Source organism: Hippocampus bargibanti, linkage group LG08 (genome assembly GCF_051943395.1).
Source record: "Hippocampus bargibanti isolate YZ-2025 linkage group LG08, ASM5194339v1, whole genome shotgun sequence".
In the NCBI taxonomy this organism is placed as follows: domain Eukaryota; kingdom Metazoa; phylum Chordata; class Actinopteri; order Syngnathiformes; family Syngnathidae; genus Hippocampus; species Hippocampus bargibanti.
Genome location: NC_142741.1, coordinates 6,922,884 through 6,949,908, shown reverse-complemented (window position 1 = coordinate 6,949,908; position 27,025 = coordinate 6,922,884). Strand labels below are relative to the sequence as shown.

General features: G+C 40.1%; 1 protein-coding gene across 1 annotated transcript; it reads right to left on the bottom strand.

Moving 5' to 3' along the window:
• Window positions 1-1,914: 1,914 nt before the first annotated feature.
• Window positions 1,915-26,243, bottom strand: pgap1 (post-GPI attachment to proteins inositol deacylase 1). Its single transcript, XM_089002601.1, has 26 exons — window positions 25,966-26,243; window positions 23,041-23,194; window positions 22,758-22,933; window positions 20,643-20,814; window positions 19,240-19,400; window positions 18,202-18,254; window positions 16,604-16,670; window positions 16,416-16,521; window positions 16,296-16,354; window positions 16,130-16,213; window positions 14,423-14,472; window positions 14,280-14,331; window positions 14,125-14,202; window positions 13,118-13,193; window positions 12,971-13,044; window positions 12,860-12,911; window positions 12,706-12,775; window positions 12,519-12,624; window positions 10,208-10,246; window positions 9,884-10,068; window positions 9,583-9,813; window positions 8,158-8,293; window positions 7,992-8,042; window positions 7,269-7,456; window positions 4,873-4,977; window positions 1,915-4,769 (listed from the first exon to the last, which is right to left on the bottom strand). The coding sequence occupies exons 1-26, from the start codon at window positions 26,155-26,157 to the stop codon at window positions 4,631-4,633; spliced, it is 2,856 nt and encodes a 951-aa protein (XP_088858727.1). The 5' UTR covers window positions 26,158-26,243; the 3' UTR covers window positions 1,915-4,630.
• Between the last annotated feature and the right edge of the window lie 782 nt (window positions 26,244-27,025).

Sequence of the window (27,025 nt, the reverse complement as noted above, 5' to 3'; positions counted from 1 at the left end):
TGTGTGTGTGTGTGTGTGTGTGTGTGTGTGTGTGTGTGTGTGTGTGTGTGTGTGTGTGTGTGATTCTCCCGTCCCACCTCTACCACTGATCTTGACTAATCACGTGCGGCTTTAACCGAAGGGGTGGAAAAGTCGGCTCCCATTTCCGGCTCCTTGTTAGGGGCCGGCGCTCTTTGTTCACTTCAGGGATCCGGCTCGTTCGCGAACGACACATAACTAGTTCCTTGGAATAGACTGCCATCTAGTGGTCATTCAATTAGTATTCAATCTGCAATAATAATAAAAATACATTTCATTTATATGGGCCTTTCATCAATCAGCAATAATAATAAAAATACATTTCATTTATAAGGGCCTTTCAAAACTCTCAAGGTCACTTTTGAGTCACAGGAGAAGTTTTTGTGTGGGTGAACAGCGGCAGCCACACGCGCCAGCGTCCACTCAACCCAGAAGTAACTCAAATATATAGAAAGCTAGCTAGCTAATACATAGCCCATAGATAGTCAGCTCGACAGCTAGCTACTGTATATAACTAATAGCTAGCCACCCAGATAGCTAGCTAACCGACCAGTTAGCTGATAGAAGGCATATAGATGGCTAATAGAAAGCTAATATACAGCAAATAGCAAGCTAAATGAACTCTAGCATATGAAAAAAAAAAAACTTATTACACACTCCTCTTTCGGGAGAAAACATTGCTTTTAATACTATTAAACTTATAATATGGTTAAATATATTTATATATTGTATTGGGAAAACTTTTTTGATTCATTTGAAGGTCTGTGTGCCTTATATATATGGAAAAGGTTTGAAAATACACCATTCATTGGGGGTGCACTTTATACTTCCGCGCGCCTTATAAACCGGAAAACACGGTATTTCTATATTATATTTGGATTTTTTTATATACAGTATTTATATATTTGAAAAACTTTTTTCATTCATTCAAGGTGTGCCTTATAGTCCGGTGCGCCTTATACTTCCAATTGCCTCATATGTCAAAAAAATACGGTATTTATATATTATATTTCAGAAACTTGTATATATTAAATTTGGAAAGCATTTTCATTCATTGGGGGTGCACCTTATATTTGGACAAAAGCTTGAAAATACACCATTCATTGTGGGTGCGCCTTATACTTCCATGCGCCTTATACACCAAAAAATATGGTATTTATATACAGGTAACATCCGACTTACGACCAGCTTGACTTACGACCACCCATACTTACGACCACGACCTCCCGACCCTATTTTTTTTTTAATTTATTTCTACGCCTGGCACCGCAACGCGCCAGCAACGTGTACGTCAATTTTGGCCCGCCAGCCAGCATCTCAGTCTCGCACAGCAATCGACCGCGTGATGGCACCAGAGCGGGGGAGTTTGCGTGTCATTTAGCCTCCGACTCTCTATTCAACATTTTGAATGGATTTTGACTTACAACCATTTTGACATACGACCGTTTGGTCGGAACGGAACTTGGTCGTAAGTCGGATGTTTCCTGTATTTGGACAACTTCTATATATTAAATTTGGAAAACGTTTTTCATTCATTGGGGGTGCGCCTAACAGTGCGGTGCGCCTTATAATATATAATAAGTTAGTAAATACACCATTCATTGGGGGTGTGCCTTATACACTGGAAAATACAGTAATTTTGTCTGTGTGATTAATTACAATTGTGTGTGTTTTGGATTTCAATCATCCTGGTATTTTCACTGTGTGGTTCATGGTACAGAATTTCCAGTGTGTTCTGTCACATGACTGATTTGACAGAGATTCAAAAAAAATCACCAAAAGTTGAATTCTCAAATTCCAAATCAGGCTAGTTCTGCATTTCAATCGTTTCACTAACAGTGTTGCTAAACACGTCCAAATATGCACAGATACAAAAAAACACTCACACACACAAAGTTGGCACATCATCACACATCTTTTTATCGTCATGGGTACAGCATTTTTTTTTAGTCCAGCAAATGAGTCCCACTTGCTGCCTTTCCAAACAAAGGACGACATGTTTGTTTTTTTTCCCGAAGAGGGACTTGAAATTAAATTCAATGATTTCACACAATCAGCTCATGTCGTGTAAGGTTAGCGCAATATGCTAAGAACTCTCGTTATGTCGCTTCAAAAAAAAACTTCAATTCACAATACAGGGATACCTTGGCTTACAAACTTCATTGATTCACAGAGTGTGTGTAAGGCGAAAAGTGTGTATCCCAAAAATTAATTTCCCATAGCGAACCATTATAATGAGAATAATCCGTTCCCAAGTCCCCGTAAAACAATTTTCTACTTTCTAATTTTATAAACTTAAAACTACACAAGATATACATTATTTATGTATAATAAATGTGCTATGGTAATATAGTTAAAGAAATAAACTGGACTGTATAATAAAGTAGTTTTATTTACCTTTGTGATGGTCGTTGATGGCTTGATGAAATGGAGTGGCAGGTTTCATCAGCATTAAACACTTGATGAGGAACGTAGCCTTCTTCTTTCACCATCTTGAGGAATGATCCCTTGTAGGGGCTTTCTCTGCGATAATTTTACCTAGTTCCTCATCAATTGTGTTCTGTTTAGCTGGGTTGATACCTTTTTGCATCAAGTGTACAGATGGCTTGTGCGGGTTATTTGTGGAGCCTGAATGACTGGATATTTTAACCCTGCAGTCTACACTCTGCCTTTGAACTACCAAAGTTGAGAGAGAGTCCAAATTTCACTGTTTTCTATCAATTTTCTCATTCTCTCTCTCTGTCGTCTGCCTGTCTCTTTAAGGTTTAACGGCCTCATTCTCTCTCGGTCTCTCTCTGTCTGTAACCCCCGCCCCCTCACTGCTACATTCTTGACCAATCACGTGGCTTTAACCGAAGACTGGGGGCGGGGAATAGAGAACAAAAACAGTCGGCTGCCATTTTGCGAACGACACATCACTCATTGCGGCGCTCTGTGTGTATCCCCAAAAAAAGTTTGTATGCCAAAGTAAAATGTTCATAAATTTAACGTTCGTAAACCGAAAAGTTCGTAAGCCAGGGGTTCGTAAAGCGCGGTATCCCTGTATTTTTCAAATTTAGCTAGTGAAGGACAAACTTTTAAGGATTCAGTGACACTTTTGAATTACTAAGCACGATCCGGGTCAGATTGACCCGGGAATGTGTGTGCCGTTTCCTGAGAAACAAACATAAGAGGAGTGTCAGGCGTAGCGAAGAGGCACACACGTGTTTGGAAAAGCGTCTTGGGTTCGCTCTCGGGCTGTCATTTTGTGCGTATGTATTAAAATCAACAATCTTGGATTAGCCTTTTGAATTCTTCTATAAAATCACAACGTAACATTGGAATATAAAATAGAAAGTGCTTACGGTCAGACGAACAGCCAAATTACTGCCAGTGATACACAATTAGGTTCATTTTCACTTGAAAATGTGGCTGACCGGACTTGCGTTGGCTTTTCGGCGTCCACTTTGGGTTCTGCTAAGTTAAGGAATGCATGACGAGTGGCAACAGATGAGGCCAAACTTCAACAGTCGGTCGGTAAAGGCAGTGTAGGACTGATAACACAGTGAAACAGTATCGCGACAGAAACTATTAAAATAAACACCCTCACCCACACAAAAACAACATTCAAATGGGTACAACCCTGTCAATAAGCTTACTTATCAGCAGCGTACTTCGCTCACCAAAGGCAGGCGGGACGGCAGAGCGATAGATATACAGAGGAAAGGCAAACTCGGTTGACCAAATCGGTCCTTATTGGCAGCAAATGCTCCACATCACAGGTGTCAAAGTCAAGACCGGGGCGCCAAATCATTTTATTCAGCCTGCGAAAGCAAATCAAACTTGTGAAAGTTCACGTTCATCTATCGAGCTAGCGAGCTAGCTAGCTCGGTCGCTCGCTATCCCACGAGCGACCGAGCTCGCTAGCTAGCGACCGAGCGACCCAGGTAGCTAGTGAGCGACCAAGCTAGGTAGCTAGCGAGCGACCAAGCTAGGTAGCTAGCGAGCGACCGAGCTAGCTAGCAAGTGAGCGACCGAGCTCACTAGCGAGCGACTGAGATAGCTAGCTGGCTAGCAACCGAGACGAGCAACCAAGCTCGTTAGCTAGCTAGCGACCGAGCTTGCTAGCGAACTAGCTACCATGTGAGCAACCGAGCTAGCTGGCGAGCAACCGAACTAGCGAGTGAGTGACCGAGCTAGTTAGCGAGCGAGCAACCGAGCTAGCTCGCGAGCGACCAAGGTGATAGACCGAGGTGAGCGACCGAGGTGAGCGACCGAGGCGAGCGACCGAGGCGAGCGACCGAGCTAGCGAGCGAAAGATCGAGCTGGCGAGCGACCAAGACAAGCGACCGAGGCGAGCTAGCGACCGAGGCGAGTGACCGAGTTAGCTAGCTAGCGAGCGACCAAGCTAGCTCGCGAGTGACTGAGGCGAGCGACCAAGCTAGCTAGCGAGCGATTGAGGCGAGCGACCAAGCTAGCGAGCGAGCGACCGAGCTAGCCAGCGACCGAGTTACATCGTTTCCGTTCCGAGTCATGTATATCTATGGCCCTCCCTCAAGGCAAACAAAAACAAAAATAGCGTATCAGAAAGAGGCTTAGTAGAAAAAGAGGGGGGTAACAGAACCAGGTACCATCACATGATGCAACACAACACCAGGGGGATGAAGGCTCCCAAGAGGAAGTACGTCAGTCTGTACAGGTGCATCGGGCAGAAAATCACCATGGCGATGGACACGGGCAACGGGAGGAATAAGGTCGGGTGTAGCAGTTTGCTAGGGGAAAAGGAGGCAATAAATAAATAAATAGCAGTCAAGTTCTTGTTGCGATGGAGCGGCGGCGTTTACTCAGGTGGGTTTGCGGGTGTGAGCGAAGTACCTGTTGGTGAGCTGCTGAGTGTTGCAGTTAATCAGCATCAAGTACACGACACACAGAGGGACAAAATACATCCGGTAGGGGTCGGGATCAAGCTGGGTGGAGTAGCTGCAAAAGAAAAATGACAGACTATCAAGTGTATGTGCTATTTTTCTTTTTTTTTTTAATATATACAGTCAAACCAGGGTTTTTGACCATAATCCATTCCTGAAACCGATGAGACATCCGATTTGTTTGAAAAATCAAAACATTTCCCATTATAATCAATGTAATCAAGGTCTGCTTTGTTTTTAATCAGTACAGTCATACCTCTGCTTTTTGCCTTACAAACATTAAATTCGCGAGAATATTATGTTGGCATACAAACTAGTTTTTGGCAGACGAACCAAACCTCACAGCGCCACGGTGGCTGGCGGACGAGTTTTCTTCACCCTCTTACTTTGAGTGCAAACGTGGTTTGTTATCGAGTGGAGTACTTTTGCTATTATGGGACTGAAAAAGAGCCTACCACAGGCTAGTGTTAAGCCATAGAGGACACAAAAGAAAATTACGAAGGAGATCATCAAAAAACACGAACAATGTGTGCAATCGTGTGACTTAGCGTCCCAGTACCTGTATGCTAAATCGACAATTGCTACGTGTGGCTAAGGGTGTTTCTGTTTTGTCTAAGCAACGGTCTCAGGCAATAGAAGAGATTGAAAAACTTCGTTGATTTGCATTAACGAAAAGCAGATAGCAGGGGACAGTGTGAGTGAGGGTATTATCGCCGAGAATGCACGGCAACTTCACTCGGATATCATCCAGAGGGTACTACATCGACGACAATCACAAAGGTAAATAAAACGACTTTCTTTAATTACAATACAATAGCACATTTATTTTACAAAAAAGAAGGTATATTTTGTGCAGTTTTAAGCCTTATTTAGTGGGAAATTATGTTTTATGGGGACCTGGGAACGGATTACAGTGAGACCTCAACTTACGAACTTAATTGGTTCCCAGACAGTGTGTAAGGCGAAAAGTGCGTATCTCAAAAAAAAATAATTCCCATAGGAAACCATTAAAATGGGAATAATCCGTTCCCGGGTTTTCATAAAATATAGTTTTTAACTAAATAAGCCTTAAAACTACACACAACATACCTTATTCTATGTATAATAAATGTTCTATTGTATTGTAATGAAAGAAATACACTGCATTGTGGGGGTTTTTCGGTCCCATCATAGTAAAATTATCAGCAAAAAGCTCTAAGTAGGCGATCGACGTGTGCATTCAATGAGAGGGGGTGTGCAAAGTAGCGCCGGCTGGAGCGCTGTTCGGTCGTGTGCTTCCGCTGAAGATCACTCCGCCAGCTGTGGTGGGTGTGTATTATGAAAATAGTGCTTATTATAAGGTTTAATTTTCATAAATTAGAGGTTCTTAAGACGAAAAGTTTGTAAGATAAGGTGTTTGTAAATTGAGGTCTCACTGTATTCTCATTTTTAATGGTTTCTTAGGGGAAATAAATGTTTGGCAAACTTTTTGCCTTACACACATGTTCTGGGAACCAATTGAGTTCATAAGCTGAGGTATCACTGTATTAAACAATCCAAACATGTCTACTCGCTATCAGAGAATAACGTCCGATTTGCAGAGATCTGAGCCCAACACGTCTGCTTTTTAATCGATGAGAAGGTTTCTTCAGCCGCCATCTGTACTTTTTGAAGGAAGGCTGAAGAAACCTTCTCATCGATGGACCACTCCTGTACGACTGAGAGCTTACACCGACGTCTGCTTTTTAATAAAAACTTGATTCAACAACACTAATGCGTCGGTCACAATGAGACCACACACTGGGAAGTGACGTACAGGTAACATCCGACTTACGACCACCCGTACTTATGACCACGCCTACCAGACCCTATTTTTAAAATTCAAATTATACGCATGGCACCGCAAGGCGCTAGCAGGCCGGCAACGTGTACAACAATTTTGGCCAGCCAGCATCTCACTCTCGCACAGCATTCGACCGTGTGATGGCACCAGTGATGGTGGTGGTGGTGGGGGAGGGGGTTGCGAGTGTTTTAGCCTCCGAGTCTCTATTCATCATTTTGAAAGGATTTCGACTTAAGACCATTTCGACTTACGACCATTTGGTCGGAACGGAACTCGGTCGTAAGTCGGATGTTACCTGTATAAAGAAGCGAAGGGGAGTTGAATGGTGCATTCAGGTACGCTGCGTTTTTCAAGAACCAATTTTTGATTGTAAACCCAGGCATAAAAAAGTTGCATTTTTTGTTCAAAAATCCAATTAGACTGTATACCAGATTTGACTGTATAAGTATTTTTTGTTGTAAAATGACTCTCAACACATTCTCGTGACCACCTCGCAGTCACGTCATAGTAGTGTCAGGTCATACCCCAAATTGCGACTCCAGTAGACGAGTGAAGGCGCACTAAGGATCACGGGTACGGTCAGGAGCGCCGACAGACACAGGTGGAGCTGTAGGTCACCTTTGACCTCCCACACGGCACACTCTGACAGCAGCGGAGCACTGTTCCGTTCTTTGGACTCGGTTAGGGAAGGTTTTTTGGACTGATGAGGTGCCTGCAAAGAGTCGCAAGGGAAGTTCTTCGGGTGTTACATTGCGGTGATGTAATAATAATAATCATCATCATCATTTATAAGCGCCTTTCAAAAATCTCAAGGTCACTTTACAGTCACAGGATAAGTTTTTATGTGGGTGAGCAGCCACAACTGTCAATAGTTGCTTTAAAAAGGAGTATTGTGATACTGTGGTCAACATATGGCTATCTGGATGGCTATTAGTTAGCTAGCTAGCTGGCTGGCTATTAGCCGTCTAGCTGGCTGGCTGGCTGGCTATTAGCTGTCTAGCTGGCTGGCTATTAGCTGTGAAGCTGGCTATCTGGCTATTAGTTGTCTAGCTGGCTATTAGCTATCTAGCTAGCTATTGATTAGCTATTTATTAGCTATCCATTAGCTAGCTGGCTACCTATTAGCTGTCTAGCTGGCTGTCTGTAAGATGTCTAGCTGGCTAGCTGGCTATCTATTAGCCATTTATTAGCTATCCATTAGCTAGATAGCTAGCTATTGGCTGTCTTGCTGGCTGGCTTTGTCTTACCAGATTGAGAATGTGACGCAAGGACCTTTCTGCCATCTGTAGTCTCAGGACCTGGAGACATAGTCAATTTGGCACATTATACTTATTATTTAAACAACATACCCCAAAAATGCATCACAATGTCGACATAAGGCTCCCAAGTGCGAACAAAAGTAGCAGGACTTACCCTGTACAGGTGTAACGCAAAGGCAGCCAGGATTGGCAAGGCCCCACAGGTGTTCCAGCCCAAGATGGCCAAAAGTAGGGTGATGAGGAACTGGGTGCGCAGGCGCAGAGTGCCGCAGTCTCTCGAGATGGACGACCTGAAGAAGAAACAACCTGTTGCGTTTCTTTGATATGTTGAAAATGTAACCGACATCTATTGGCTATCTGGCTAGCTATCTATTAGCTAGATATCTATTAGCCGACAATCTAAATAACTATCAACTAGCTAGCTATTAGCTAGCTAGCAAGCTTTCTATCTATTTGTTATTCCGGGTTGAGTGAACGCTGGCGCGTGTGGCTGCCACTGCTCACCCGCAGCAAAAACATATCCCATGACTGTAAAGTGACCTTGACAGTTTTGAAAGGCTGTTAGCTATCTATTATCTAGCTGGCTGACTGGCTGGCTATCTGTTGGCTGGCTGGCTGGCTATTAGCTATGTATTAGCTAGCTAGCTGGCTTTTTATTCATTTGAGTTATTCCGGGTTGAGTGAACGCTGGCGCATGTGGCTGTCGCTACTCACCCACAGGAAAACTTATCCTGTGACTGTAAAGTGACCTTGAGAGTTTTGAAAGGCGCTTATAAATGACATTTATTATTATTATTATTATTATTATTATTATTATAAATGAAATGTATTATTATCTCCGTTTCTCCAAACAACCCCCAGAATAGGGAGAAGAAAGAAAGAAAGGAGCGTCAACGCAGAGCGCCGATGCGTATGTGGAACGGCCGCGGCTTGGAATTGAAGCGGATTTACATGGGACAGTAGATGGGAGACAATCTCCTTCGGTCAATGGATGCTCCAGCTTTGCGTTTGCTTTCAACATTTAGCTTGTAGCAGACATGCACATTCCACCATGACGTCCCTGATCCACTTGTGAAAAGGACACTTTGATCGTCTCCTGGTTTCATCTAGAACTGCTTCATACAACAAAGAGGGTAAAGAAACACATTATTTGTTATTTAATTTTTTGTTGTTGTTTTGACTTCAAGATAACGCCGCAAGAGCTTGACAGCAGCTCCTGTATTTTGGTTTTCTACTTCTTCCTTTCTTTTCCTCTTAATTTCATCATGTTACTGCTGTGAAATGTCAATTTCTCCAGTGTGAGACTAATAAAGGCTAATCTAATCTAATTATTTGTTATTTAATTTTTTGTTGTTGTTTAGACTTCAAGATGGCGCCGTGAGAGAGGTTGCCTTAACAGCAGCTCCTGTATTTTGTTTTTCTACATCTTACTTTTCTTTCCTCTTACTTTCATGACTTTGCTGGTGTGAAATATCAATTTCTCCACTGCCAGACTAATAAAGGCGAATCCAATCCAAGACAGAAAGACTTAAAAAAAGTAAGCCATCCTGCGACGGGGGAGCAACTGTAGTGTTGATACCTGTGCAGCACAGCCAAGATCAAGGAAACAAGGCGCACGCCGAGTCGGAGCAGCACAGTGCCCCAAAACGCCACAGCTGCACCCATGACGTAGAGGAGGGGGTGCAGGAGGTACGGCCATTCCGCACACACCACCGTGTTGTTGTCGAGCGCCACGTCGGGGAAGATGGGGGGAACGATATCCATCATGGGGAGGCAAAGTAGCGAGCCGGTCCTTTTTAACCAACTGCAACTGATGAGGAAAGTAGACGCGGTCACCGAGGTTGGCCAATAAACGGGCGTCACGGCGACGCTGCGCCTACCTGAATAGGATGTGAAGGATGTAAACGGATAAGTTGACTTTGTGAGGTTGGAGGCCTTTGTAGAGCACGAAGCTCATGGACGCTGTTCTCTGCGTCTTGAAGATGTTGGACAGTTGGTTAGCGCAGGCCAGCAGGAGAGTTATTGTCGTGTACACTGGCACCATGGGGAGAAAGAAGCGCAGGATCTGCCACAGAAAATAATCCTGAGTGTGTGCCATTTAATTGCAAGTATGAACCATTGGAAGGCATAGTTAGATAATAGAAAAAAAAAATAAAAATAACAATTGATTTACAACATAAAGAAACATGACCAAAAAAAATTACCTGTCCTAACATCTTGGGTAGTGACAACCTAACCGAGACCTGGGAAAAAAATCAAAATGGTGTTGATTAGAGCTCCTCATAAAAAAACACACAAGGTATAGTTGTGCATAAAACCTCCTCATGTAAAATGTATGTACACAATGGTATAGTTGTGCATAAATGTATGTAAGTAAAGTCCGTATGTATGGATATATCGATATGTTATATCGATATGTATGTATGTATGTATGTATTTTTTCGTATGTATGTATGTATGTATGTATGTATGTATGTATGTATGTATGTATGTATGTATGTATGTATGTATGTATGTATGTATGTGTTTATTTATGTATTTATTTATCTATGTAATTATTCATGTGTATTTATTTATTAATGTATCCATTTATCCATTTTATTTATGTATGTCTCAGCTACACTCTCACCTCTCCCAGAATGATCTCTACAAACCATTCCAATCTGGTTCCCGCCCTCTCCACAGTACAGAATCAGCTCTCTTAAAAGTCACGAATGATCTTCTTTTGGAAGCTGACACCGGTTTACTCTCCAATCCATTTCTCATCCCATCCTCCTTGACATACTTTCCTCCATAGGGATCACTGACACGCCCCTACGCTGGTTCCACTCTTATCTCTCTGGCCGCTCTTAGTTCATCCAAATCAAGTCCTTCACTTCACAGTCCTCACCTGTATCTTCTGGTGTGCCCCAAGGCTCTGTAGTGGGACCACTCCTCTTTGTCACCTACATTCTTCCCCTTGGCAATATTCTCCGCAAATTTGGTATACAATTTCATTTCTTTGCGGATGACACCCAGCTCTATCTCTCCAGCAAACCTGACATCTCTCTTCCACCTTCTTCCCTTTCACTCTGCCTCTCTGAAATTAAATCCTGGTTTACCCATAACTTCCTCAAACTTAACAGCGAAAAAACTGAAATTCTCCTCCTTGGTACTACAGTAAAGTCTCGTTATATCGATATCGGATATATCGATAGTCCCGGTTATATCGATACTATTTCTATGCACGCACGGAGAAAATTACATGCAAACAGGGTCGGATATATCGATAGTCCCGGTTATATCGATATTTTTTCGGACTCCCTTGAATATCGATATAACGAGACTTTACTGTAAATCCACCTTGAGCAAAGCTAACAGTTTCTCTCTCACTATTGATAATTCCACTGTTTCTCCCTCCCATCAGGTGAAAAGTCTAGGTGTCATTCTTGAGAGCACACTATCTTTCCAGAGCCTTCAGCTGCTCTGCCACCAAAACTTTGGAACTCACTTCCTCCCATCATTCGTAAGATCGATTCTATTCCCACCTTCAAGTACCATCTCAAAACTAACCTATTTAAAATTGCATTTTCTGTGTAGCGCTCTCTTGTTTCTATTTATAATTGTATTTTATTTATTGCATTCTATTTGTGATTGTATTTTATTTATTATAGTATCTATGCTTGTCTGTGACTCTGTCCTTGAGAGCTTTGAAAGGCACTTAAAATGTAATATATTATTATTATTATTATTATTATTTGATTGCTTTATTTATCCATTTATTTTTCTATTTATTTATTTATTTGTTTGTTTGTTTATTTATCCATTTATTTATTTAGCTATGTATTTATGTAGCCATGTATTTATTGTTATATTTATATATGTATCTTTTTATTTATCTATACATTTATTTATTTATCTATTTATCCATATTTATTTAACAATTTCTTTATTTTTCTATTTTTTATTCATTACTTTTTATTTATCTATGTATCCATTTACTTATTTATCTATTTATCCATGTATTTAATTAATTAATAATAATAATACATTACATTTTAAGCGCCTTTCAAAGCTCTCAAGGACACTTTACAGTCACAGACAAGCATAGGTACTATAATAAATAAAATACAATCACAAATAGAATGCAATAAATAAAATACAATTATAAATAGAAACAAAAGAGATGTGTTTATTTACCCATGTGCGTTAATTAATAAAGTCATTAATTAATTAATTTAATTCTCACTTGCACAAATATTGGCCTTTGAGGGGTCAAAAATGTTGCATTTCTATATTGCTTTTGCCATTACAAATACATATATTTTCCAAATTTGAAATCAAAAGAAATTCAATCATTTCCGATGTGAACATTTTTTTTAATTCGACTGCATTTAAATGAAAATGAAAAATGATATCTTGCACTCTTTAACAATGAGCTGTGAGGACCAGGTCATTTTTTTTGTAACTCCATTTCTGACGCTGAACTGAATATGTCTATGTCGGTAGATTGCTGAAAATTTTCGCATACGCAACCTTATATTGGCAGTTGGGGGAAGTGTGGAGCTGAAGGAAGACACTGGACACGTTGTCAGGACGATTGGTGTGAAGCATCCCCAAGATTTCCGCCACTGATGGTACGCTAGTGGAACAAACACAGGTCACGGGGTCAAAATGTGAATAGGAACCATAATTTGGCAGCAGACACCAGCTACCAACTCACCTGGCTGTTGTAAAAACATCTTCAAAGAACCACGGGACCTTCATTCTGAAGACGCTGGGCGAATGAGAGACTGACAGAAATAAAAAAAAATAAAAAAATACAACAAATTATTTTTCGCACAAACGTTTATGAAAAAAAAGTAACAATTTCTTACCTTTCCGTGCTTTACACTCGCTAGCAATCTGAATTCTGAAAGCCTGATAGATCTAAAGACGCACAATAGGTCAAAAAGGCAGTGACGAAGCCAAGATACAATAATGCGTACCTCGTGAAAGTGCTGCAGCTGGACGGTGTGGAAAAGTCCACTGGAGGTCACCGTAACTTCGCTGACTGTCAAACCTAAAAGATAACATTGATTGTGGCATCACTAAATCAATTTAAAATGGAGATCCGAAGAGGAAATGCAACTTACCTAAGGACAAGACTTGAGGGACAGGGAGTGACAGAGACAGAGATTGTTGTCTCTGCCACTCGCACTCCAGCGTGAGCTACAAACGACAAACCGTTCAATGGAGTTGAAGCATGCAGTGACGTGGCACCAACAAATTCATTAACATATTCAAATTTGTTATTGTGGTTAACATGGGACATTTAGAAATTTTGGTTCAGACTTTAGCCAGCATCATGGAACTTGACATGCTAGATTTGCTTTTGCGGCAGAATAAAATGATGTGGTGGGCCAGATTAGGTCCGCAGGCCGTAGATTTGACACCTGTGATATAAGGGATTAGCCAGCTACCTGAATCCTGAGCTAGCTCAGTCGCTTGCTAGCTCGATTGATCGCTCGCTAGCTCAACTGATTGCTTGCTAGCTCGATCATTCGCTAGCTTGATAGTTGGCTCGCTAGCTCGATCACTCATTAGTTCGCTATCTTGATTGAATTTAGCTTGATCGCTCGTTAGCTCACTTGCTCGATCGATCGCTAGTTCAATCACTCGCTGGCTCGATCGCTCACTAGCTCAATCGCTAGCGAGCTCGATCGATCGCGAGCCAGTCGCTCACTAGCTGGTTCAATCGGGAGCAAGCTCGCTAGCTAGCTAGCTCGATGGATGAGCCTGGAATTTCACAATCTTGATTTGCTTTCACGGGCCGAATAAAATGATATGGCGGGCCAGATTTGGCCCTCAGGCCTTGACTTTAACACCTGTGATGTAAGGGCTTAGCCACTAACTGTATATAAAGAGAGCTAGCTAGCTCGGTCTCTAGCTAGCCCTATTTCTGGCTAACTCAATCTCTGGCTAACTCGCTAGCTAGCTCGATGGATGAGCATGGAATTTCACAAGTTTGATTTGCCTTCGCAGGCCAAATAAAATGATGTTGCGGGCCAGATTTGGCCCCCCGGGCCTTGATTTGGACACCTGTGCCATAGCGGTAAGGCCATTGAAGGACAAGGAACGTAAATCTGAGCGAGGTACCCACCTGTTTTCCATTGAGGTTGGGGGCCAACACCACCACGTGAGTGAACGAAGACAGGTCGCCGAGACTCATGGTCAACACCTGAGGATGACGACGGCCAAGTCAATAGAAAGCAATGGCCAAGAGCGCAGTTCAGGGTAGCAACGTCGGCGAATGACCTTGTACAGCGGAAGAAGCTCGGTCCCGTTGGACAAGTCCACTTTGTGTGCACTGTGGAAACAAACATTTCTACGGTGCTACAGGACAATGTCTATATTACAAGGTGAATATTCAAGCCGGTGCGGGGAGCTCGCACGCTTACCATGAGGAACCGTTCTGGCGCACGCAGCCATATACCCAGCCGGTCGTGTCCTGGTGAACAGCAACGTATTAAGAGTCAGTCTTCCACACGTCAAGGTGATATTTTCGTTTATTAGTACCGGATTTTCTGGACTATAAAGTGCACCGGATTTTAAGACGCGCATTTAATGAATGACATACTGGATTTTCCGCTGTATAAGGCGCACCCAAAAGCCTCAATTTTCTTCAAAAAATGACCCTGCGCCATACATGATGTAATATTGAACGACAAGGTCTCGCAACAGCTGTCAGTAGCCACCGACTCCATTCGCCCCCAGTAGAAGAAGTATTGCATAATCTCAGCCTCTACGGTTGAGCCTTATAATGTGTGCCTAAACTTTTCTATATTTATACTGTATATTAATTATATTTGGAAAACTCCTTTCATTCATTGAAGGCGCGCCTTATAATCCGGTGCACCTTATATATGGAAAAAGTTTGAAATACACCATTCATTGGGGGTGCACCTTATACACCAGAAAATACGGTATTTGTATATTATATTTAGAAAACGTTTTTCCTTCATTGGAGGGCCTTATAGTTCGATCCGCCTTATATATGGAAATAGTTTGAAAATACACCATTCATTGGGGATGCGCCTTATATACCCGTGCGCAATATAAACCGGAAAATATGGTATGTGTATATTATATCTGGAAACATTTTTTCATTTATTGAAGGTCCGCCTTATAATCTGGTGCACCTTATATATGGAAAAAGTTTGAAAATACACCATTCATTGGGGGTGCGCCTTATAAATATGTGCACATTATACAGCGGAAAATATGGTATTTGTATATTATATTTGGAAACGTTTTTTTTTCTTTCGTTGAAGGTCAGCCTTATTATCTGGTGCGCCCAATATATGTAAAAGGTTTGAAAATACATCATTCATTTGCAGTGTGCCTTATACTCCGGTGCACCTTATACACCGGAAAATACGATAGTTGTATATTATATTTGGAAACCTTTTTTCATTCAATGAAGGTGTGCCTTATATATGGAAAAAGTTTGCAAATACACTATTCAAAGGGGGTGCACCTGATACACTGGAAAATACGGTAGTTTGAAACTTTTCCTATATAGAAGGCGCACCGGATTATCAGACCCACATTCAAAGTATGGGAAATTCTTGAACTTTTTCATATGAAAGATACATTGCAATATGGTGTATAATGCGCATGGTTATATAAGGCGCACGCCCACTCAATGTTTTTTTTTTCCTAACTTTTGCCATATATAAGGCGCACCGGACAATGTCATATTTGAAAAGTTTTCCCATATATAAGGTGCAATGTATTATGAGGCGCATGGTCAGCTTTTGGAAAAAAAAATTAGGTGCACCATATAATGCGTAAAATACAGTAATTAAAGGGGATAAGACCGACACGCAAATAGCGGAAATCTAAGGAGAATTGACATCCGTTGCGATATGTACGTGTAAGGCCCTGAGTGGTATCGTATTGCAGCACTTGATCTTTGGGTGCTACAGCTGCACAATGGTACCCGCACATGGTATAAAGTCTTTCAATACTGATACGTCATCGCCTTGTTTATCATAGCTGCGCGTTATCGCAATACGAGTGTAGCCTGTAGTGCCGAGAAAAATTCCTCATGCGTTGGGACAATAGAGATGATTGTGATCTTAGCACTTGTGTTAAAAACTCACCAGATTGTTGCTGCGGCAGTAGAAATGACTATAGGCCTTCCTGCGACTTGAAAGGGCAAACAGGAAGTATTTGACCTGCACTTCCTGGAAGCACATAGCAGCATTTCCAGTTATCTGCACCAGGCAGAAAGCGTCTTGAATGCATTTGGACCCAAGTGTGTGGTACCTTTGGTGACCGATAGGCCAGACGCAGAGAGTTGACTTCAGTCCAAGACTCCGGCACATCTGTAATTATACATGAAGGTGAAAAATCCCAGAAAAAGACGACATTTGTGTCCAAAATTACCTTGCATGGAAAAAGGAGCTTCTTGAGTGTCTCCTAGCAATCGGCCATTGTGTCTAATAAAGTGGTGGTGGAGCACAGCGCTCTTCTTCGCTTGGTTGTCTGTGAACTAAAAACAAAAAAAGAGTAAAAAAAAATTAAAACTGTCACCTGGATTTTTTAAATGAAATTTAAGCAGCCAGCAGACGGACTTGTCTTGTTTCAGGATCGATAAGGTCAAAGAAAGCCCTGACTGCTGTGAGAACCAGCTCTTTGCACCTGGGGGGAAAAAGAACAGTTGATAGCTTCATAAAAATAAATAAATAAATAAATACATAAAAAAGAGCATTACAAATTTTTAAAAAGTTAAATACAAATTTAAAACAATTTAAAAAATACATGCGTACGTACACACACACACACACACACACACACATAGGTAGTATGGTACATAGGTACGTAGGTACCTCCGTACGTACGTACCAGTGACGTGCAGTCAGGGGAGGCAGGTGCCTCACCTGTCATCATGGAAAGCTGTCATGGAAATATCAAATGAAAAAATAAATTAAAGAGTTACATGTATTTAGTGATTTGTACTTTAAAGTTCTTGTCCATTTAACTTCACCGTTTTAGGATTTTTTTCAAAATCGCTGAATTTTCACATTTACCGTTCAAATACTAAGTAGAGATGAGCGGTGAGGCAGCAGCCGGCTGAGCCTCACCGTGGATTGCGCAATGGGATATTGCGACCTGAAAATTTTACAACGGAGCCTCATCAAACATGAGCGAAGACTCAACACCAGCATCCACAATGCTAAGGTAAAGGAGAACCGGGAGATTTTAAAAGATCTCATCAATGCCACCTGCTTCCTTGCCAAACAACAGCTGGCATTTCGTGGAAATGATGAAAGTAAAGGCTCTGCTAATCGTGGCAACTATGTTGAACTATTACATGCTTTCGCTGAGAAAGATGACAGGCTAGTGAGTCATTTTGGGACATCCACTGTATTTTCTGGCCTGTGAAACAGAATACGGAACGATTTAATTGAAGCAGTTGGTGATGTCATTAGAATCGGTGCAGCCCAATTTGTTGCTGTAGAAGTAGACGAGATTGTCATTCTCAGCACTGAAAACATACAGTCGGAACAGGACTGATCAAGGACGACTTTCTTCACTGGCAGTGATCTCCGTTGAGACAGAGAGACTTTTAAAACTGAAGAAAGATAAGGAAGGATTCTACAAAGAAGTTATCGATGCCTTTCTTCAGAAGGAGCGGCGCATGGACTTCATTTACAAGTGAAGGTAACACGATAAAAACGTTTTTTAAATTATTTTTTTCCATGGTACAGTTTGTATATATAAAGAATGCTGACATGAAATTTTAAACAAAATACGTTAACTGTTGCCAATCAAATGGTGAATAAACTACTCTGTAGAGTTCATATGTTTGTAAATCTGACTATGATGACGTCAGTGCCTCACCAGCCATGAACCTCACCGCACGTCACTGGTGCGTACCTACCTACGTACGTACGTATGTACGCACGCACACACGCACGCACACTCATACATACATACATACATACAGACATAAATACTTCACTTAACCACCAAATATTTTTTACCAAAATATCGATTGGTGGTCCCTAGGGGAAAAAAGAACAGTTGATAGCTTCATAAAAATAAATAAATAAATAAATAACATTATAAATTTCAAAAAGTTAAAAACACATTTAAAACAAATTTAAAAAATACAAATAAATAAATAAATAAATACTTCAGTTAACCACAAAACAAATATTTTTTTTACCAAACTATTGACAGGTGATCAGTGGAAACCCAGGTCCTCGGAACCGCAGTGGCCTTAAAAAGAAAGAAAAAAACACAAATGATATTTGTTATGTGGCGAAACAGCAACCATGAGCTTGAGTTGCCCCAAGAAGATGCCGTTCCTTTGCCTTCCCTTTTTAACTTTTGAAGCCCTGTATCTGGGACTGGAATCTGATTTAATTATTAACTCTGTCCAGAAATACATATACAACATCGTGCTGTTAGCAAGCAAAAAAGCAATCACGAGGAGATGGCTAACAAAAGAACCCCTAACAATCAAAGACTGGATTAAGGTGGTGGGTGAAATTTATGAAATGAAAAAGCTTACATTCATCGTCCGAGGCGAGCGAGAGACGATGGGATACCTGGGAACATTTTACAACAACCTAAATGCTTATAAAGATATTTAAGTTAACCTATGAACCCCAATCCACTCAAGATCAAAATTGTTAATTATTGCTATTATAATTACTATTTATTATTTCTATTTGTGTTATCATTTTTCTCTCTCTTATGTTTTCATTATTTATTTGCTTACTTTTCTTTCTTATAGGGCACAGTGAACAGGACATTGCATCAGCAGAATTGCAAGAAATGTAAAACATTTTTTTGAGATGGTATGTGATCTATGTTTTGATGTCTGGATCAGATGATGCTCAATGCAACCATGTTTTCCCTTTTCTAACTGTTCTAAAAAATCAAAAAATATATATATTATTTAACCCTGGAGGAATTAATTAGAAAAACATGCTCTAGCGTTAAATGCCAAATTCAAACGTCAATATTCAAATAATAAATATGATGAAAAGCAAGGCCCGCAGAAAGTTTATGCAGTCAATGCGCCTTTAGTTGTTTGAACTTCATTTTGAGCAGCAAAATAGCAGGAGGTGAATGAAATTCCTTGTTGGCATCGTGTATGTTTTGTATAATTTTTCTGTTTTTTTCTGGGTTATTGAATCACTTTTAGCTGTGTCTTAAAAGCTTGCAGTATGAATAGTGATGTCAAAATTCGACTCACCACCAATGACAATTTGGTCGGGTCTCTTAGAGAACTCGGGATGGAGATGAGACCAGATCGCACTTGGTAATCGCGATGTCCACCGCCAATTGACAGGATTGTGACATTCCGCAGTTCGTCTGCCTGCTGTACCCATTTTTTCCTCAGCGTCGAATAGAAATCTGGCACCCAAGATAAATAGATAAATAAATAAACAAATAAATAAATGAATAAATAAAAATGAAATTTTAAAATACATAAATAAAATTTAAATATTAATATACAGACAAAATAAATACATAAATAAATAGAAATATTAATATGAAAAACAATAATATGATAGCTAGATAGCAAGCTAGCTCGATAGATTGATAGATCCATAGATCGATAGAAATATAGATCAAATCTGGTACCCAAGAAAAATACAAAAATAAATAAATAAAAAAAATGAAATATTAAAATACATGAATAACATTGAAATATTAATGTAGGTACAAAATAAATAAAAAAAATAAAAAAAATAAATAAATAAATAATAAATAAAAATAACAATATGATAGCTAGCTAGCTAGCTCGATAGAAATACCTGTATGGATAAATTCAGGCACCCAAGATGAATAAATAAACGAAATATTAAAATAAATAAATAAAATTGAAATATTAATATAGATACAAAATAAATAAATACACAAATAAATAAAAACTGATAGATCGATACTTTGTAAATTTAAATACAAACAAATAAACACATACATTAATAAATAAATACATAATGACATTTGGAAATAAATTAATAAAATCGGAATATTAATATATATACAAAATAAATGAATAAATAAATACATAAATATATACATAAATATATATATATATATATATAAATAAATATATATATATATATATATATATATATATATATATATATATATATATATATATATATATATATATATATATATATATATATATATATATATATATATATATATATATATATATATATATATAACAATAATATGCTAGCTAGATAGATTTAGCTCCTGTATTTTGTTTTTCTACTTCGGAATCAGAAAACCTTTATCCTTTCATACTTTCATTCCTTTCATCACTTTGCTGCTGTGAAATGTAAATTTCTCCACTGCGAGACTAATCAAGGCAAATCCAATCCAATCCAATAAATCAATAGAAATATAGATAAAATATAAATAAAATATGAACGAATAAATACAGAAACTATAAATTTAAATATAAACAAATAAATACATACATTCATTAATAAAATATAAATATATAAATAAATAGCTCTCAAGGACAGTTTACAGTCACAGAGGTATAATAATAAATAAAATACAATTATAACTAGAAAAAAAGAGATAAAGCTACACAGAAAATGCAATTTTAAATAGCATGGAGTTTCCTCTCACCCCGCAGGAAATGGTCCAAGACCAGAACCGGGGCCAAGTGAGGGGTCGCTTGGGTGATGATAAGATGGACCAGACTGGAATTGAAGTTGGGCAATGTGAACAGCGCACGGGCTACCAACCCGCCCATGGAGTGGCCCACAAGAACTACGCTCTGGGGCGGTGTCTTTAGGTGCTAAAAAGAATGTAAAAAAGCAGACTTAAAATCTTACCAACAGACTTGTAAATCAACAAAGAGAAATTGGTGACCAGTCAAGGCAAAACACCAAAATGTGCCTCTCAAGTCAGTCTCGAGTAATGGTACTTGTTTTTGGTTTGTACAGAAATCCGAGTACAGTGATAGCTCAGCTCACAAACTTAATTGGTTCCAAGAAAGTGTGTGTAAGGCGAAAAGTTCGTCTGCCAAACATTTATTTCCTACAATAATCCGTATTATGGATTCCGTATTATGGATGTGGAGTCCAAGATGGCGTCCGAGCCGTCAGCAAGTCCTCTCATGAGCCTTGCTTTTTTTGTTGTTTTTGTCTTTTGTCACCTTGTGTTGTTATGTGTTGTCTGGAACGGATGTGGATTGTTTTTCAGCATTTTTTGGCCACGACATTCATCAAGGAGGAGACTGTGCTGAGCGGTTGCGCCATTTCGGCAGCATGAATATGCCACTACTGTTTTTGAATGGGAGGAATGTCGGTGCCATTGTGCTTTTTTTGCGCCTGTAACGGGCAGCATCTTCACAGCCCCACTTTGTTCAATGGAAAGGTCGGTGCTGTTGGACAGTCTGCGGCTGGTTTGGATTTGAGGAGGCCGCGATAAGAAAGGAGCGTCAGCGCAGAGCGCCGATGCGGATCGCGGCTTGGAATTGAAGCGGATTTATGTGGGACAGGAGATGTGAGACTATCTCTTTTTGTCAATGAATGCTACAGCTGCATGTTTGCTTTATACATTTAGCTTGTCGTCGGCGTGCACATTCCACCATGTCCCTGATCCACTGGTGAAAATATGCTTTGATCCTCTCCTCTTTCATCTAGCACTGCTTCATGTAACAAAGCGGGTACAGAAAGTGCTTAAGAAGGGATTGGATTGGATTGGATTTGCCTTTATTAGTCTCACAGTGGAGAAATTTATATTTCACAGCAGCAAAGTGATGAAAGGAATGAAAGTAGAAAAACAAAATACATGAGCTGCTGGAAAGGCAGCTCTCTCTGACTCTCTGTCTTTACGTTGTCATATTGTCTTTGTTTGGCATATTATGTTATTTAATTTTTTTATGTTCTTTTGACTTCAAGACGGCGCCGCGAGAGTGGCTGCCTCTCCAGCAGCTCATGTATTTGGTTTTTCTACTTTCATTACTTTCATCACTTTGCTGCTGTGAAATGTAAATTTCTCCACTGCGATACTAATAAAGGCAAATCCAATCCAATCCAATTAGCAAATGAGAATAATCTGTTGCCAGGTCCCCATAAAACATAATTTTCAACTGAATAAGCCTTAAAACTACACAAAATATACCTTATTTTGTGTATAATAAATGTGCTATTGGATTGCAATGAAAAAAATAAACTGTACTATAGAATAAAGTCGTTTTATTTACCTTTGTGATGGTTGTTGATGTAGTTGCCTCGATGATATCCGAGTGAGGTTCCTATGCTTTCTCGGCCATAATACCCTCACTCACACTGTCCCATGCTAGCTGTTATTCGTTAATCCAAATCAACAGAAGTTTTTCAACCTCTTCTATTGCCTGAGATCGTTGCTTAGACAACACAGAAACACCCTTAGCATGTAGCAATAGCGTACAGGTACTGGGACGCTAAGTTACACAAACGCACACCTCATTCGTGTTTTTCTTCTGCTCGACCATAATTTTCTTTTGTGTCCTCTTCGGCATAACATGAGCCTGTGGTGGGGTCTTTTTCGGTCCCATAATATCAAAATTACTCCACTTGATAACAAACCATGTCTGCATTCAAAGAAAGGGGATGACTAAAACTAGTCCGCCAGCCAAGACTATATGCTTGCGAATTTAATGATCGTAAGGTGAAAAGTTCGTGAGCTAAAGCGTTCGGAAGCTGAGGTATCACTGTATGTGAAGTGAGAAGTACGTAGCATTTGAGGCCCAACCTTGTAAAGTTTCAAGATGGCTTTGATGGTTTCGTGTAGGAAGAGCGTCTGCCGCCGTAAACTGCCGCCATAGAGGGCCACCAGTTCTCCGTTGAAGTCCACGGTGAACACGTTAAAATGGAGACCGCCTTGTGTTGATTCCGCCTTCCTCAAGGCCACCGAACCCAATGAACGCACTTGAACGGAGAGATAATTTTCGATTAATATGCTACAAAATCGGTATTTACGTAGCTGGCTAAACTTTGGGCAGAAAAAAAACTACCTTTTCACCGATTGTGCTTACCTTGCTTGTAGCTTCCTGAATTTCCATGCAGAAAGATGACAGGAGCCCCAAAGAGCTGAAGATCGCGGGTCTCTTGAGCGTACGCACCCTCCACGTACAGATAGAGCCCATACGCCGGGTACCGTCTGGTCACTCGGTGAGGCAAAGGCACACGCTAAACACGCCAACACACATTGATTCGGGTTGTGTATTAGCAGTCGCATTCGGTTCATTCGGTTTCTACTAATTAAGTCACAATTTATTTGTAATACAATCCCATGACAAAATGGAATCTTCTGGGATAAACCTCTGATGTCTAACACAATTTAATACCATTGATTTGTAATTTTAAAGGACAACCGACACCATGTTTTTGTTTCCTAACTGACATCAGAAAAACGTTTTATAGCATCTAAAATACCCAAAATACGCAGGCTGACATTTTTAGTCAAATGCAAAACACCAATAAAAATGACTTAGAGTGTCCCAAAACTACTTCAAAATGACCTCGGAAATGGCGAGTTTCAGAAGGTCCCTTCCCCTTGTTCGAGAAGTCACGCCAGGACGTCTTGCCTTGATCTAGAATCAATACAATGGCTTCAGATTCGGAGATGCTTTCTTGTTACTCATCCAGTTATGAATATGATTCAAATAGTTCTGAAGAGGAAAGCATAAATGTTTGCAATCGATTAAAGAAGTCCTTCCGTATCATTTTGAGGCGTCTGGACTCCAACGTAGCTCCCAGAAAATGCATAACATGGCGCCCAAGCTCTGTTGGAAATGGGCAGATTTGTCTGCTGGGAATTTGTGTCTTGGTGATACGCACAATTCACCATGGCGTTATTTATGAGTTTTCCTTCCAATTTCGCCATCAACACGGATCAGCATAATGTTTTCAGACCAAACAAAGTACCCAAAATGCATCGCGTGTCGCTTTCTCGGTCAGGGGCATTCCTGACATGATGTGACGTCAGGAATCGTCACCAACTTGAAAACAAGACTTCCTGAATATTCAGCGTGAGTCTTAAAACGTAAAACATAGCTATATGTGGTGTAATCTTTGTAACATACACTCAGTAGAAGTCCTTTGAAGTGATTTTACAAATTATGGACACAACTTGTCCGGGGCGTCGGTTGTCCTTTAAGTGTGAAAAATAGACATCACAAAGGTTTTCTGACCCTAATTTCCGGATTAGGGGTCTTCGGAGTTGTATTTTCAAGGAATTAATTGCCACAATTTTATTTTTTAACACACTCTAGCTCAGGACGCCTGGTTCTTGATCACATCTTCCGCCATCATGTTAGTTTTTAAGCCATTTATTCCCAAATGGCATTTTACTTGTCCTACCGGTCGCATGACCTGACAGAACAGGCGTCACTTGCTATGAAGAAGAAAATTCTCGCCTGACTTGCTTGGTAACTTTTTGCATTGCTTCAGGTTTACCAGGGAAAAGCCGAGTGTCCAAATGGTTTGTCTTATTTTCTATCTATTTGTCTTACTTGTATTATGACTTTATCAACATCGCAGGGATAATACTAGTGGGCCTCAATCGGCAGTACATATGCACCTAAAAGCTAGGAACCACTCATTTGACGACAATGAGGTTAAAATCTTAGCGAAAGAACATAGATGGTTGGAAAGGGGAGTAAAAGAAGCGATTTTCATAAAACAACTAAATCCTTCATTAAACCGGTTTGGTGGGGTGAGGTTCAATTTGGATCGATCATACAATAGCCTGCTTAGGCAACATAGGATTAGTAATACTGATGAGGTGATACCGGTCGAAGTGGGGCAATCAGGCCAGTCGTTAGTCAGAATGACAGGAACAATAAATCTGCATCAGCAATTAGAACTTGTCACTATACGTAATACTGCAAACACTTAAAAATAAAAGGAAATTTAAAATCATTTGTCCACAAAGTTTTATGAAGTCCACCAAGTATATGCAATCTTTAACAAGATTTTACGCTAAATTACAAAATGTCAGTTTAATATAAGAAAAACAACAAGACGTTCACAAAACAAACTATTTGTTGAAAATAAAAGTAAACAAATCTTTTTCATTTGTTCTTGAGAATAGGCTTACCTACATGCGACAGCGAGTTGTCCTCTTCTTCAGCCATTGTGGGTTAAAAAAGCGAGTACATATACTTGGTTTTTCTGCTAAAGTTTCCAGGTCTGATCTGTTGTCAGCTTGGTTGATTTGCATAGCGCTGCCTCCGCTGAGGGCTGAGGTAAAGTGAGTATCCAATCACAGGACGCGTACGTCATGTTCAACGCCAGGCCCTCTTGCTGGCCTTACTGTGCCAACTCGTGATCTGATTGGCTATTGCAACTGTATATCAACTACATGTGCCCGTTCATGTACAGCGCACAGGCGCCCTCACTGTTGATTCTGAAGGCGTCGGTCAGATTTCATACAGCCTGGCGACACAAACTAGCTGAATTCTGATTGGATTAAAAACTCTGACCTAAAACTACAACACTGAAAGGAGCATAACCAAATGGATATAATATAATGATGTCTGATTATGTTAGGCCAGCAGAGAAGGCATTGCTGGCCCTGACGGCCCACCACTGGTTGATACAATACAGCTACATATACCAACATGCCTTTCTTGATACTTACACTATGTACAGTTTTTTTTAATGAAACGGTTTTGCACATTTACAGTATACAGTTGACATTTTTATTTTACTATGCTTAGAATACCTTGTTTTCTATCCTTTCACCCCCCCACCGCATCCCCTTTCAAATTGCTGCTGTGGACTGCAAATTTCCCCATTGTGGGACGAATAAAGGTTTTCTGATTCTAATAAATAAATGTGACTGCGTTATCATTCCGGCTTTAAGAGTAGCACGTTTTCATAAAATACGGGTCGCGTAGCGTAAGGAATTTCGGTTCCCCCGATATTCAATCAATGCTGAATACTGAGATACCTACCCTATATTCGGGGTATTGGAACATGTAGGTCATAGTACATCGGTCCTCCTCAAAGCCAGTGAGGACCTCTCTCAGCCCGACAGCGAGGAGCCCCAAAGCGAAGCCGTAAAAGAGCAGCGTCGCTAACTTCATCGTTCCTCCAAACTTTCTCGACCGGTCACCCCTATTCAGTGCCCGCGTGTCAGTTGTCATGTCCACTCGAGTAGACTCGACACCGGGCTATCATGGAAAGTCGCCGGGTGAGCCTCCAGAAACCAACTGACAGCGCCATGACGACGGAGATATATACTGAAACGTCCCATCCGGAATTTTACGGAAGTGATTACATGAACCCGTGACGGAAAAAGACAAAACAAAACAATGTATTCCTTGTAAATTACTGTACATGTACAGTACTGTATATGTAAAACAAATACGTATGTAAATTATAAACTACTACAATGAAATGTGTACTCAGATGAATTTTATAGATACATGAAAATGTCCGGTTTATAAATACGTATACACAATCAGAGATTGGAATTTTTTCTTGACCTTTTTTTCGAGATGATCTTTGTTTTTGTACTTTATATTTTTTGTAGCACTCCATGTTGAATATGAGCAGAAGAATATAAAGAAGAATAAGAATATAAATTAAGCCATATGAAACTTTCATAACTTTGCTGCTGTGAAAAGTAAATTTCTCCACTGCGAGAATAATAAAGTTAAATCCAATCCAATCCAATGATTTAAAAAAATGATATGTTGTATGTTTTTACATTAGTAATTCATTCTAAAGAGAGACGGAATTCCCATCACTAGAATGCATTATATTCACGCAAGACAAGAATATTTTTCCAATCGAAAAAAAATCCTAAAGTAATATCTCTTTAGATGAGAAGGTTTCTTCAGCCGTCATCTGTACTTTTTTGAATGTGTCGGACGTTTCGCTTCTTATCCAAGAGGCTTCGTCAGCAAACTAAAAAAAATCTCATTCGGTATACGTTAAGTATCGCAATGATATTGATACTACAATTCGCAACGTGTATCATGTTTTCCTAATCTCGCCCTGCTCTACCGT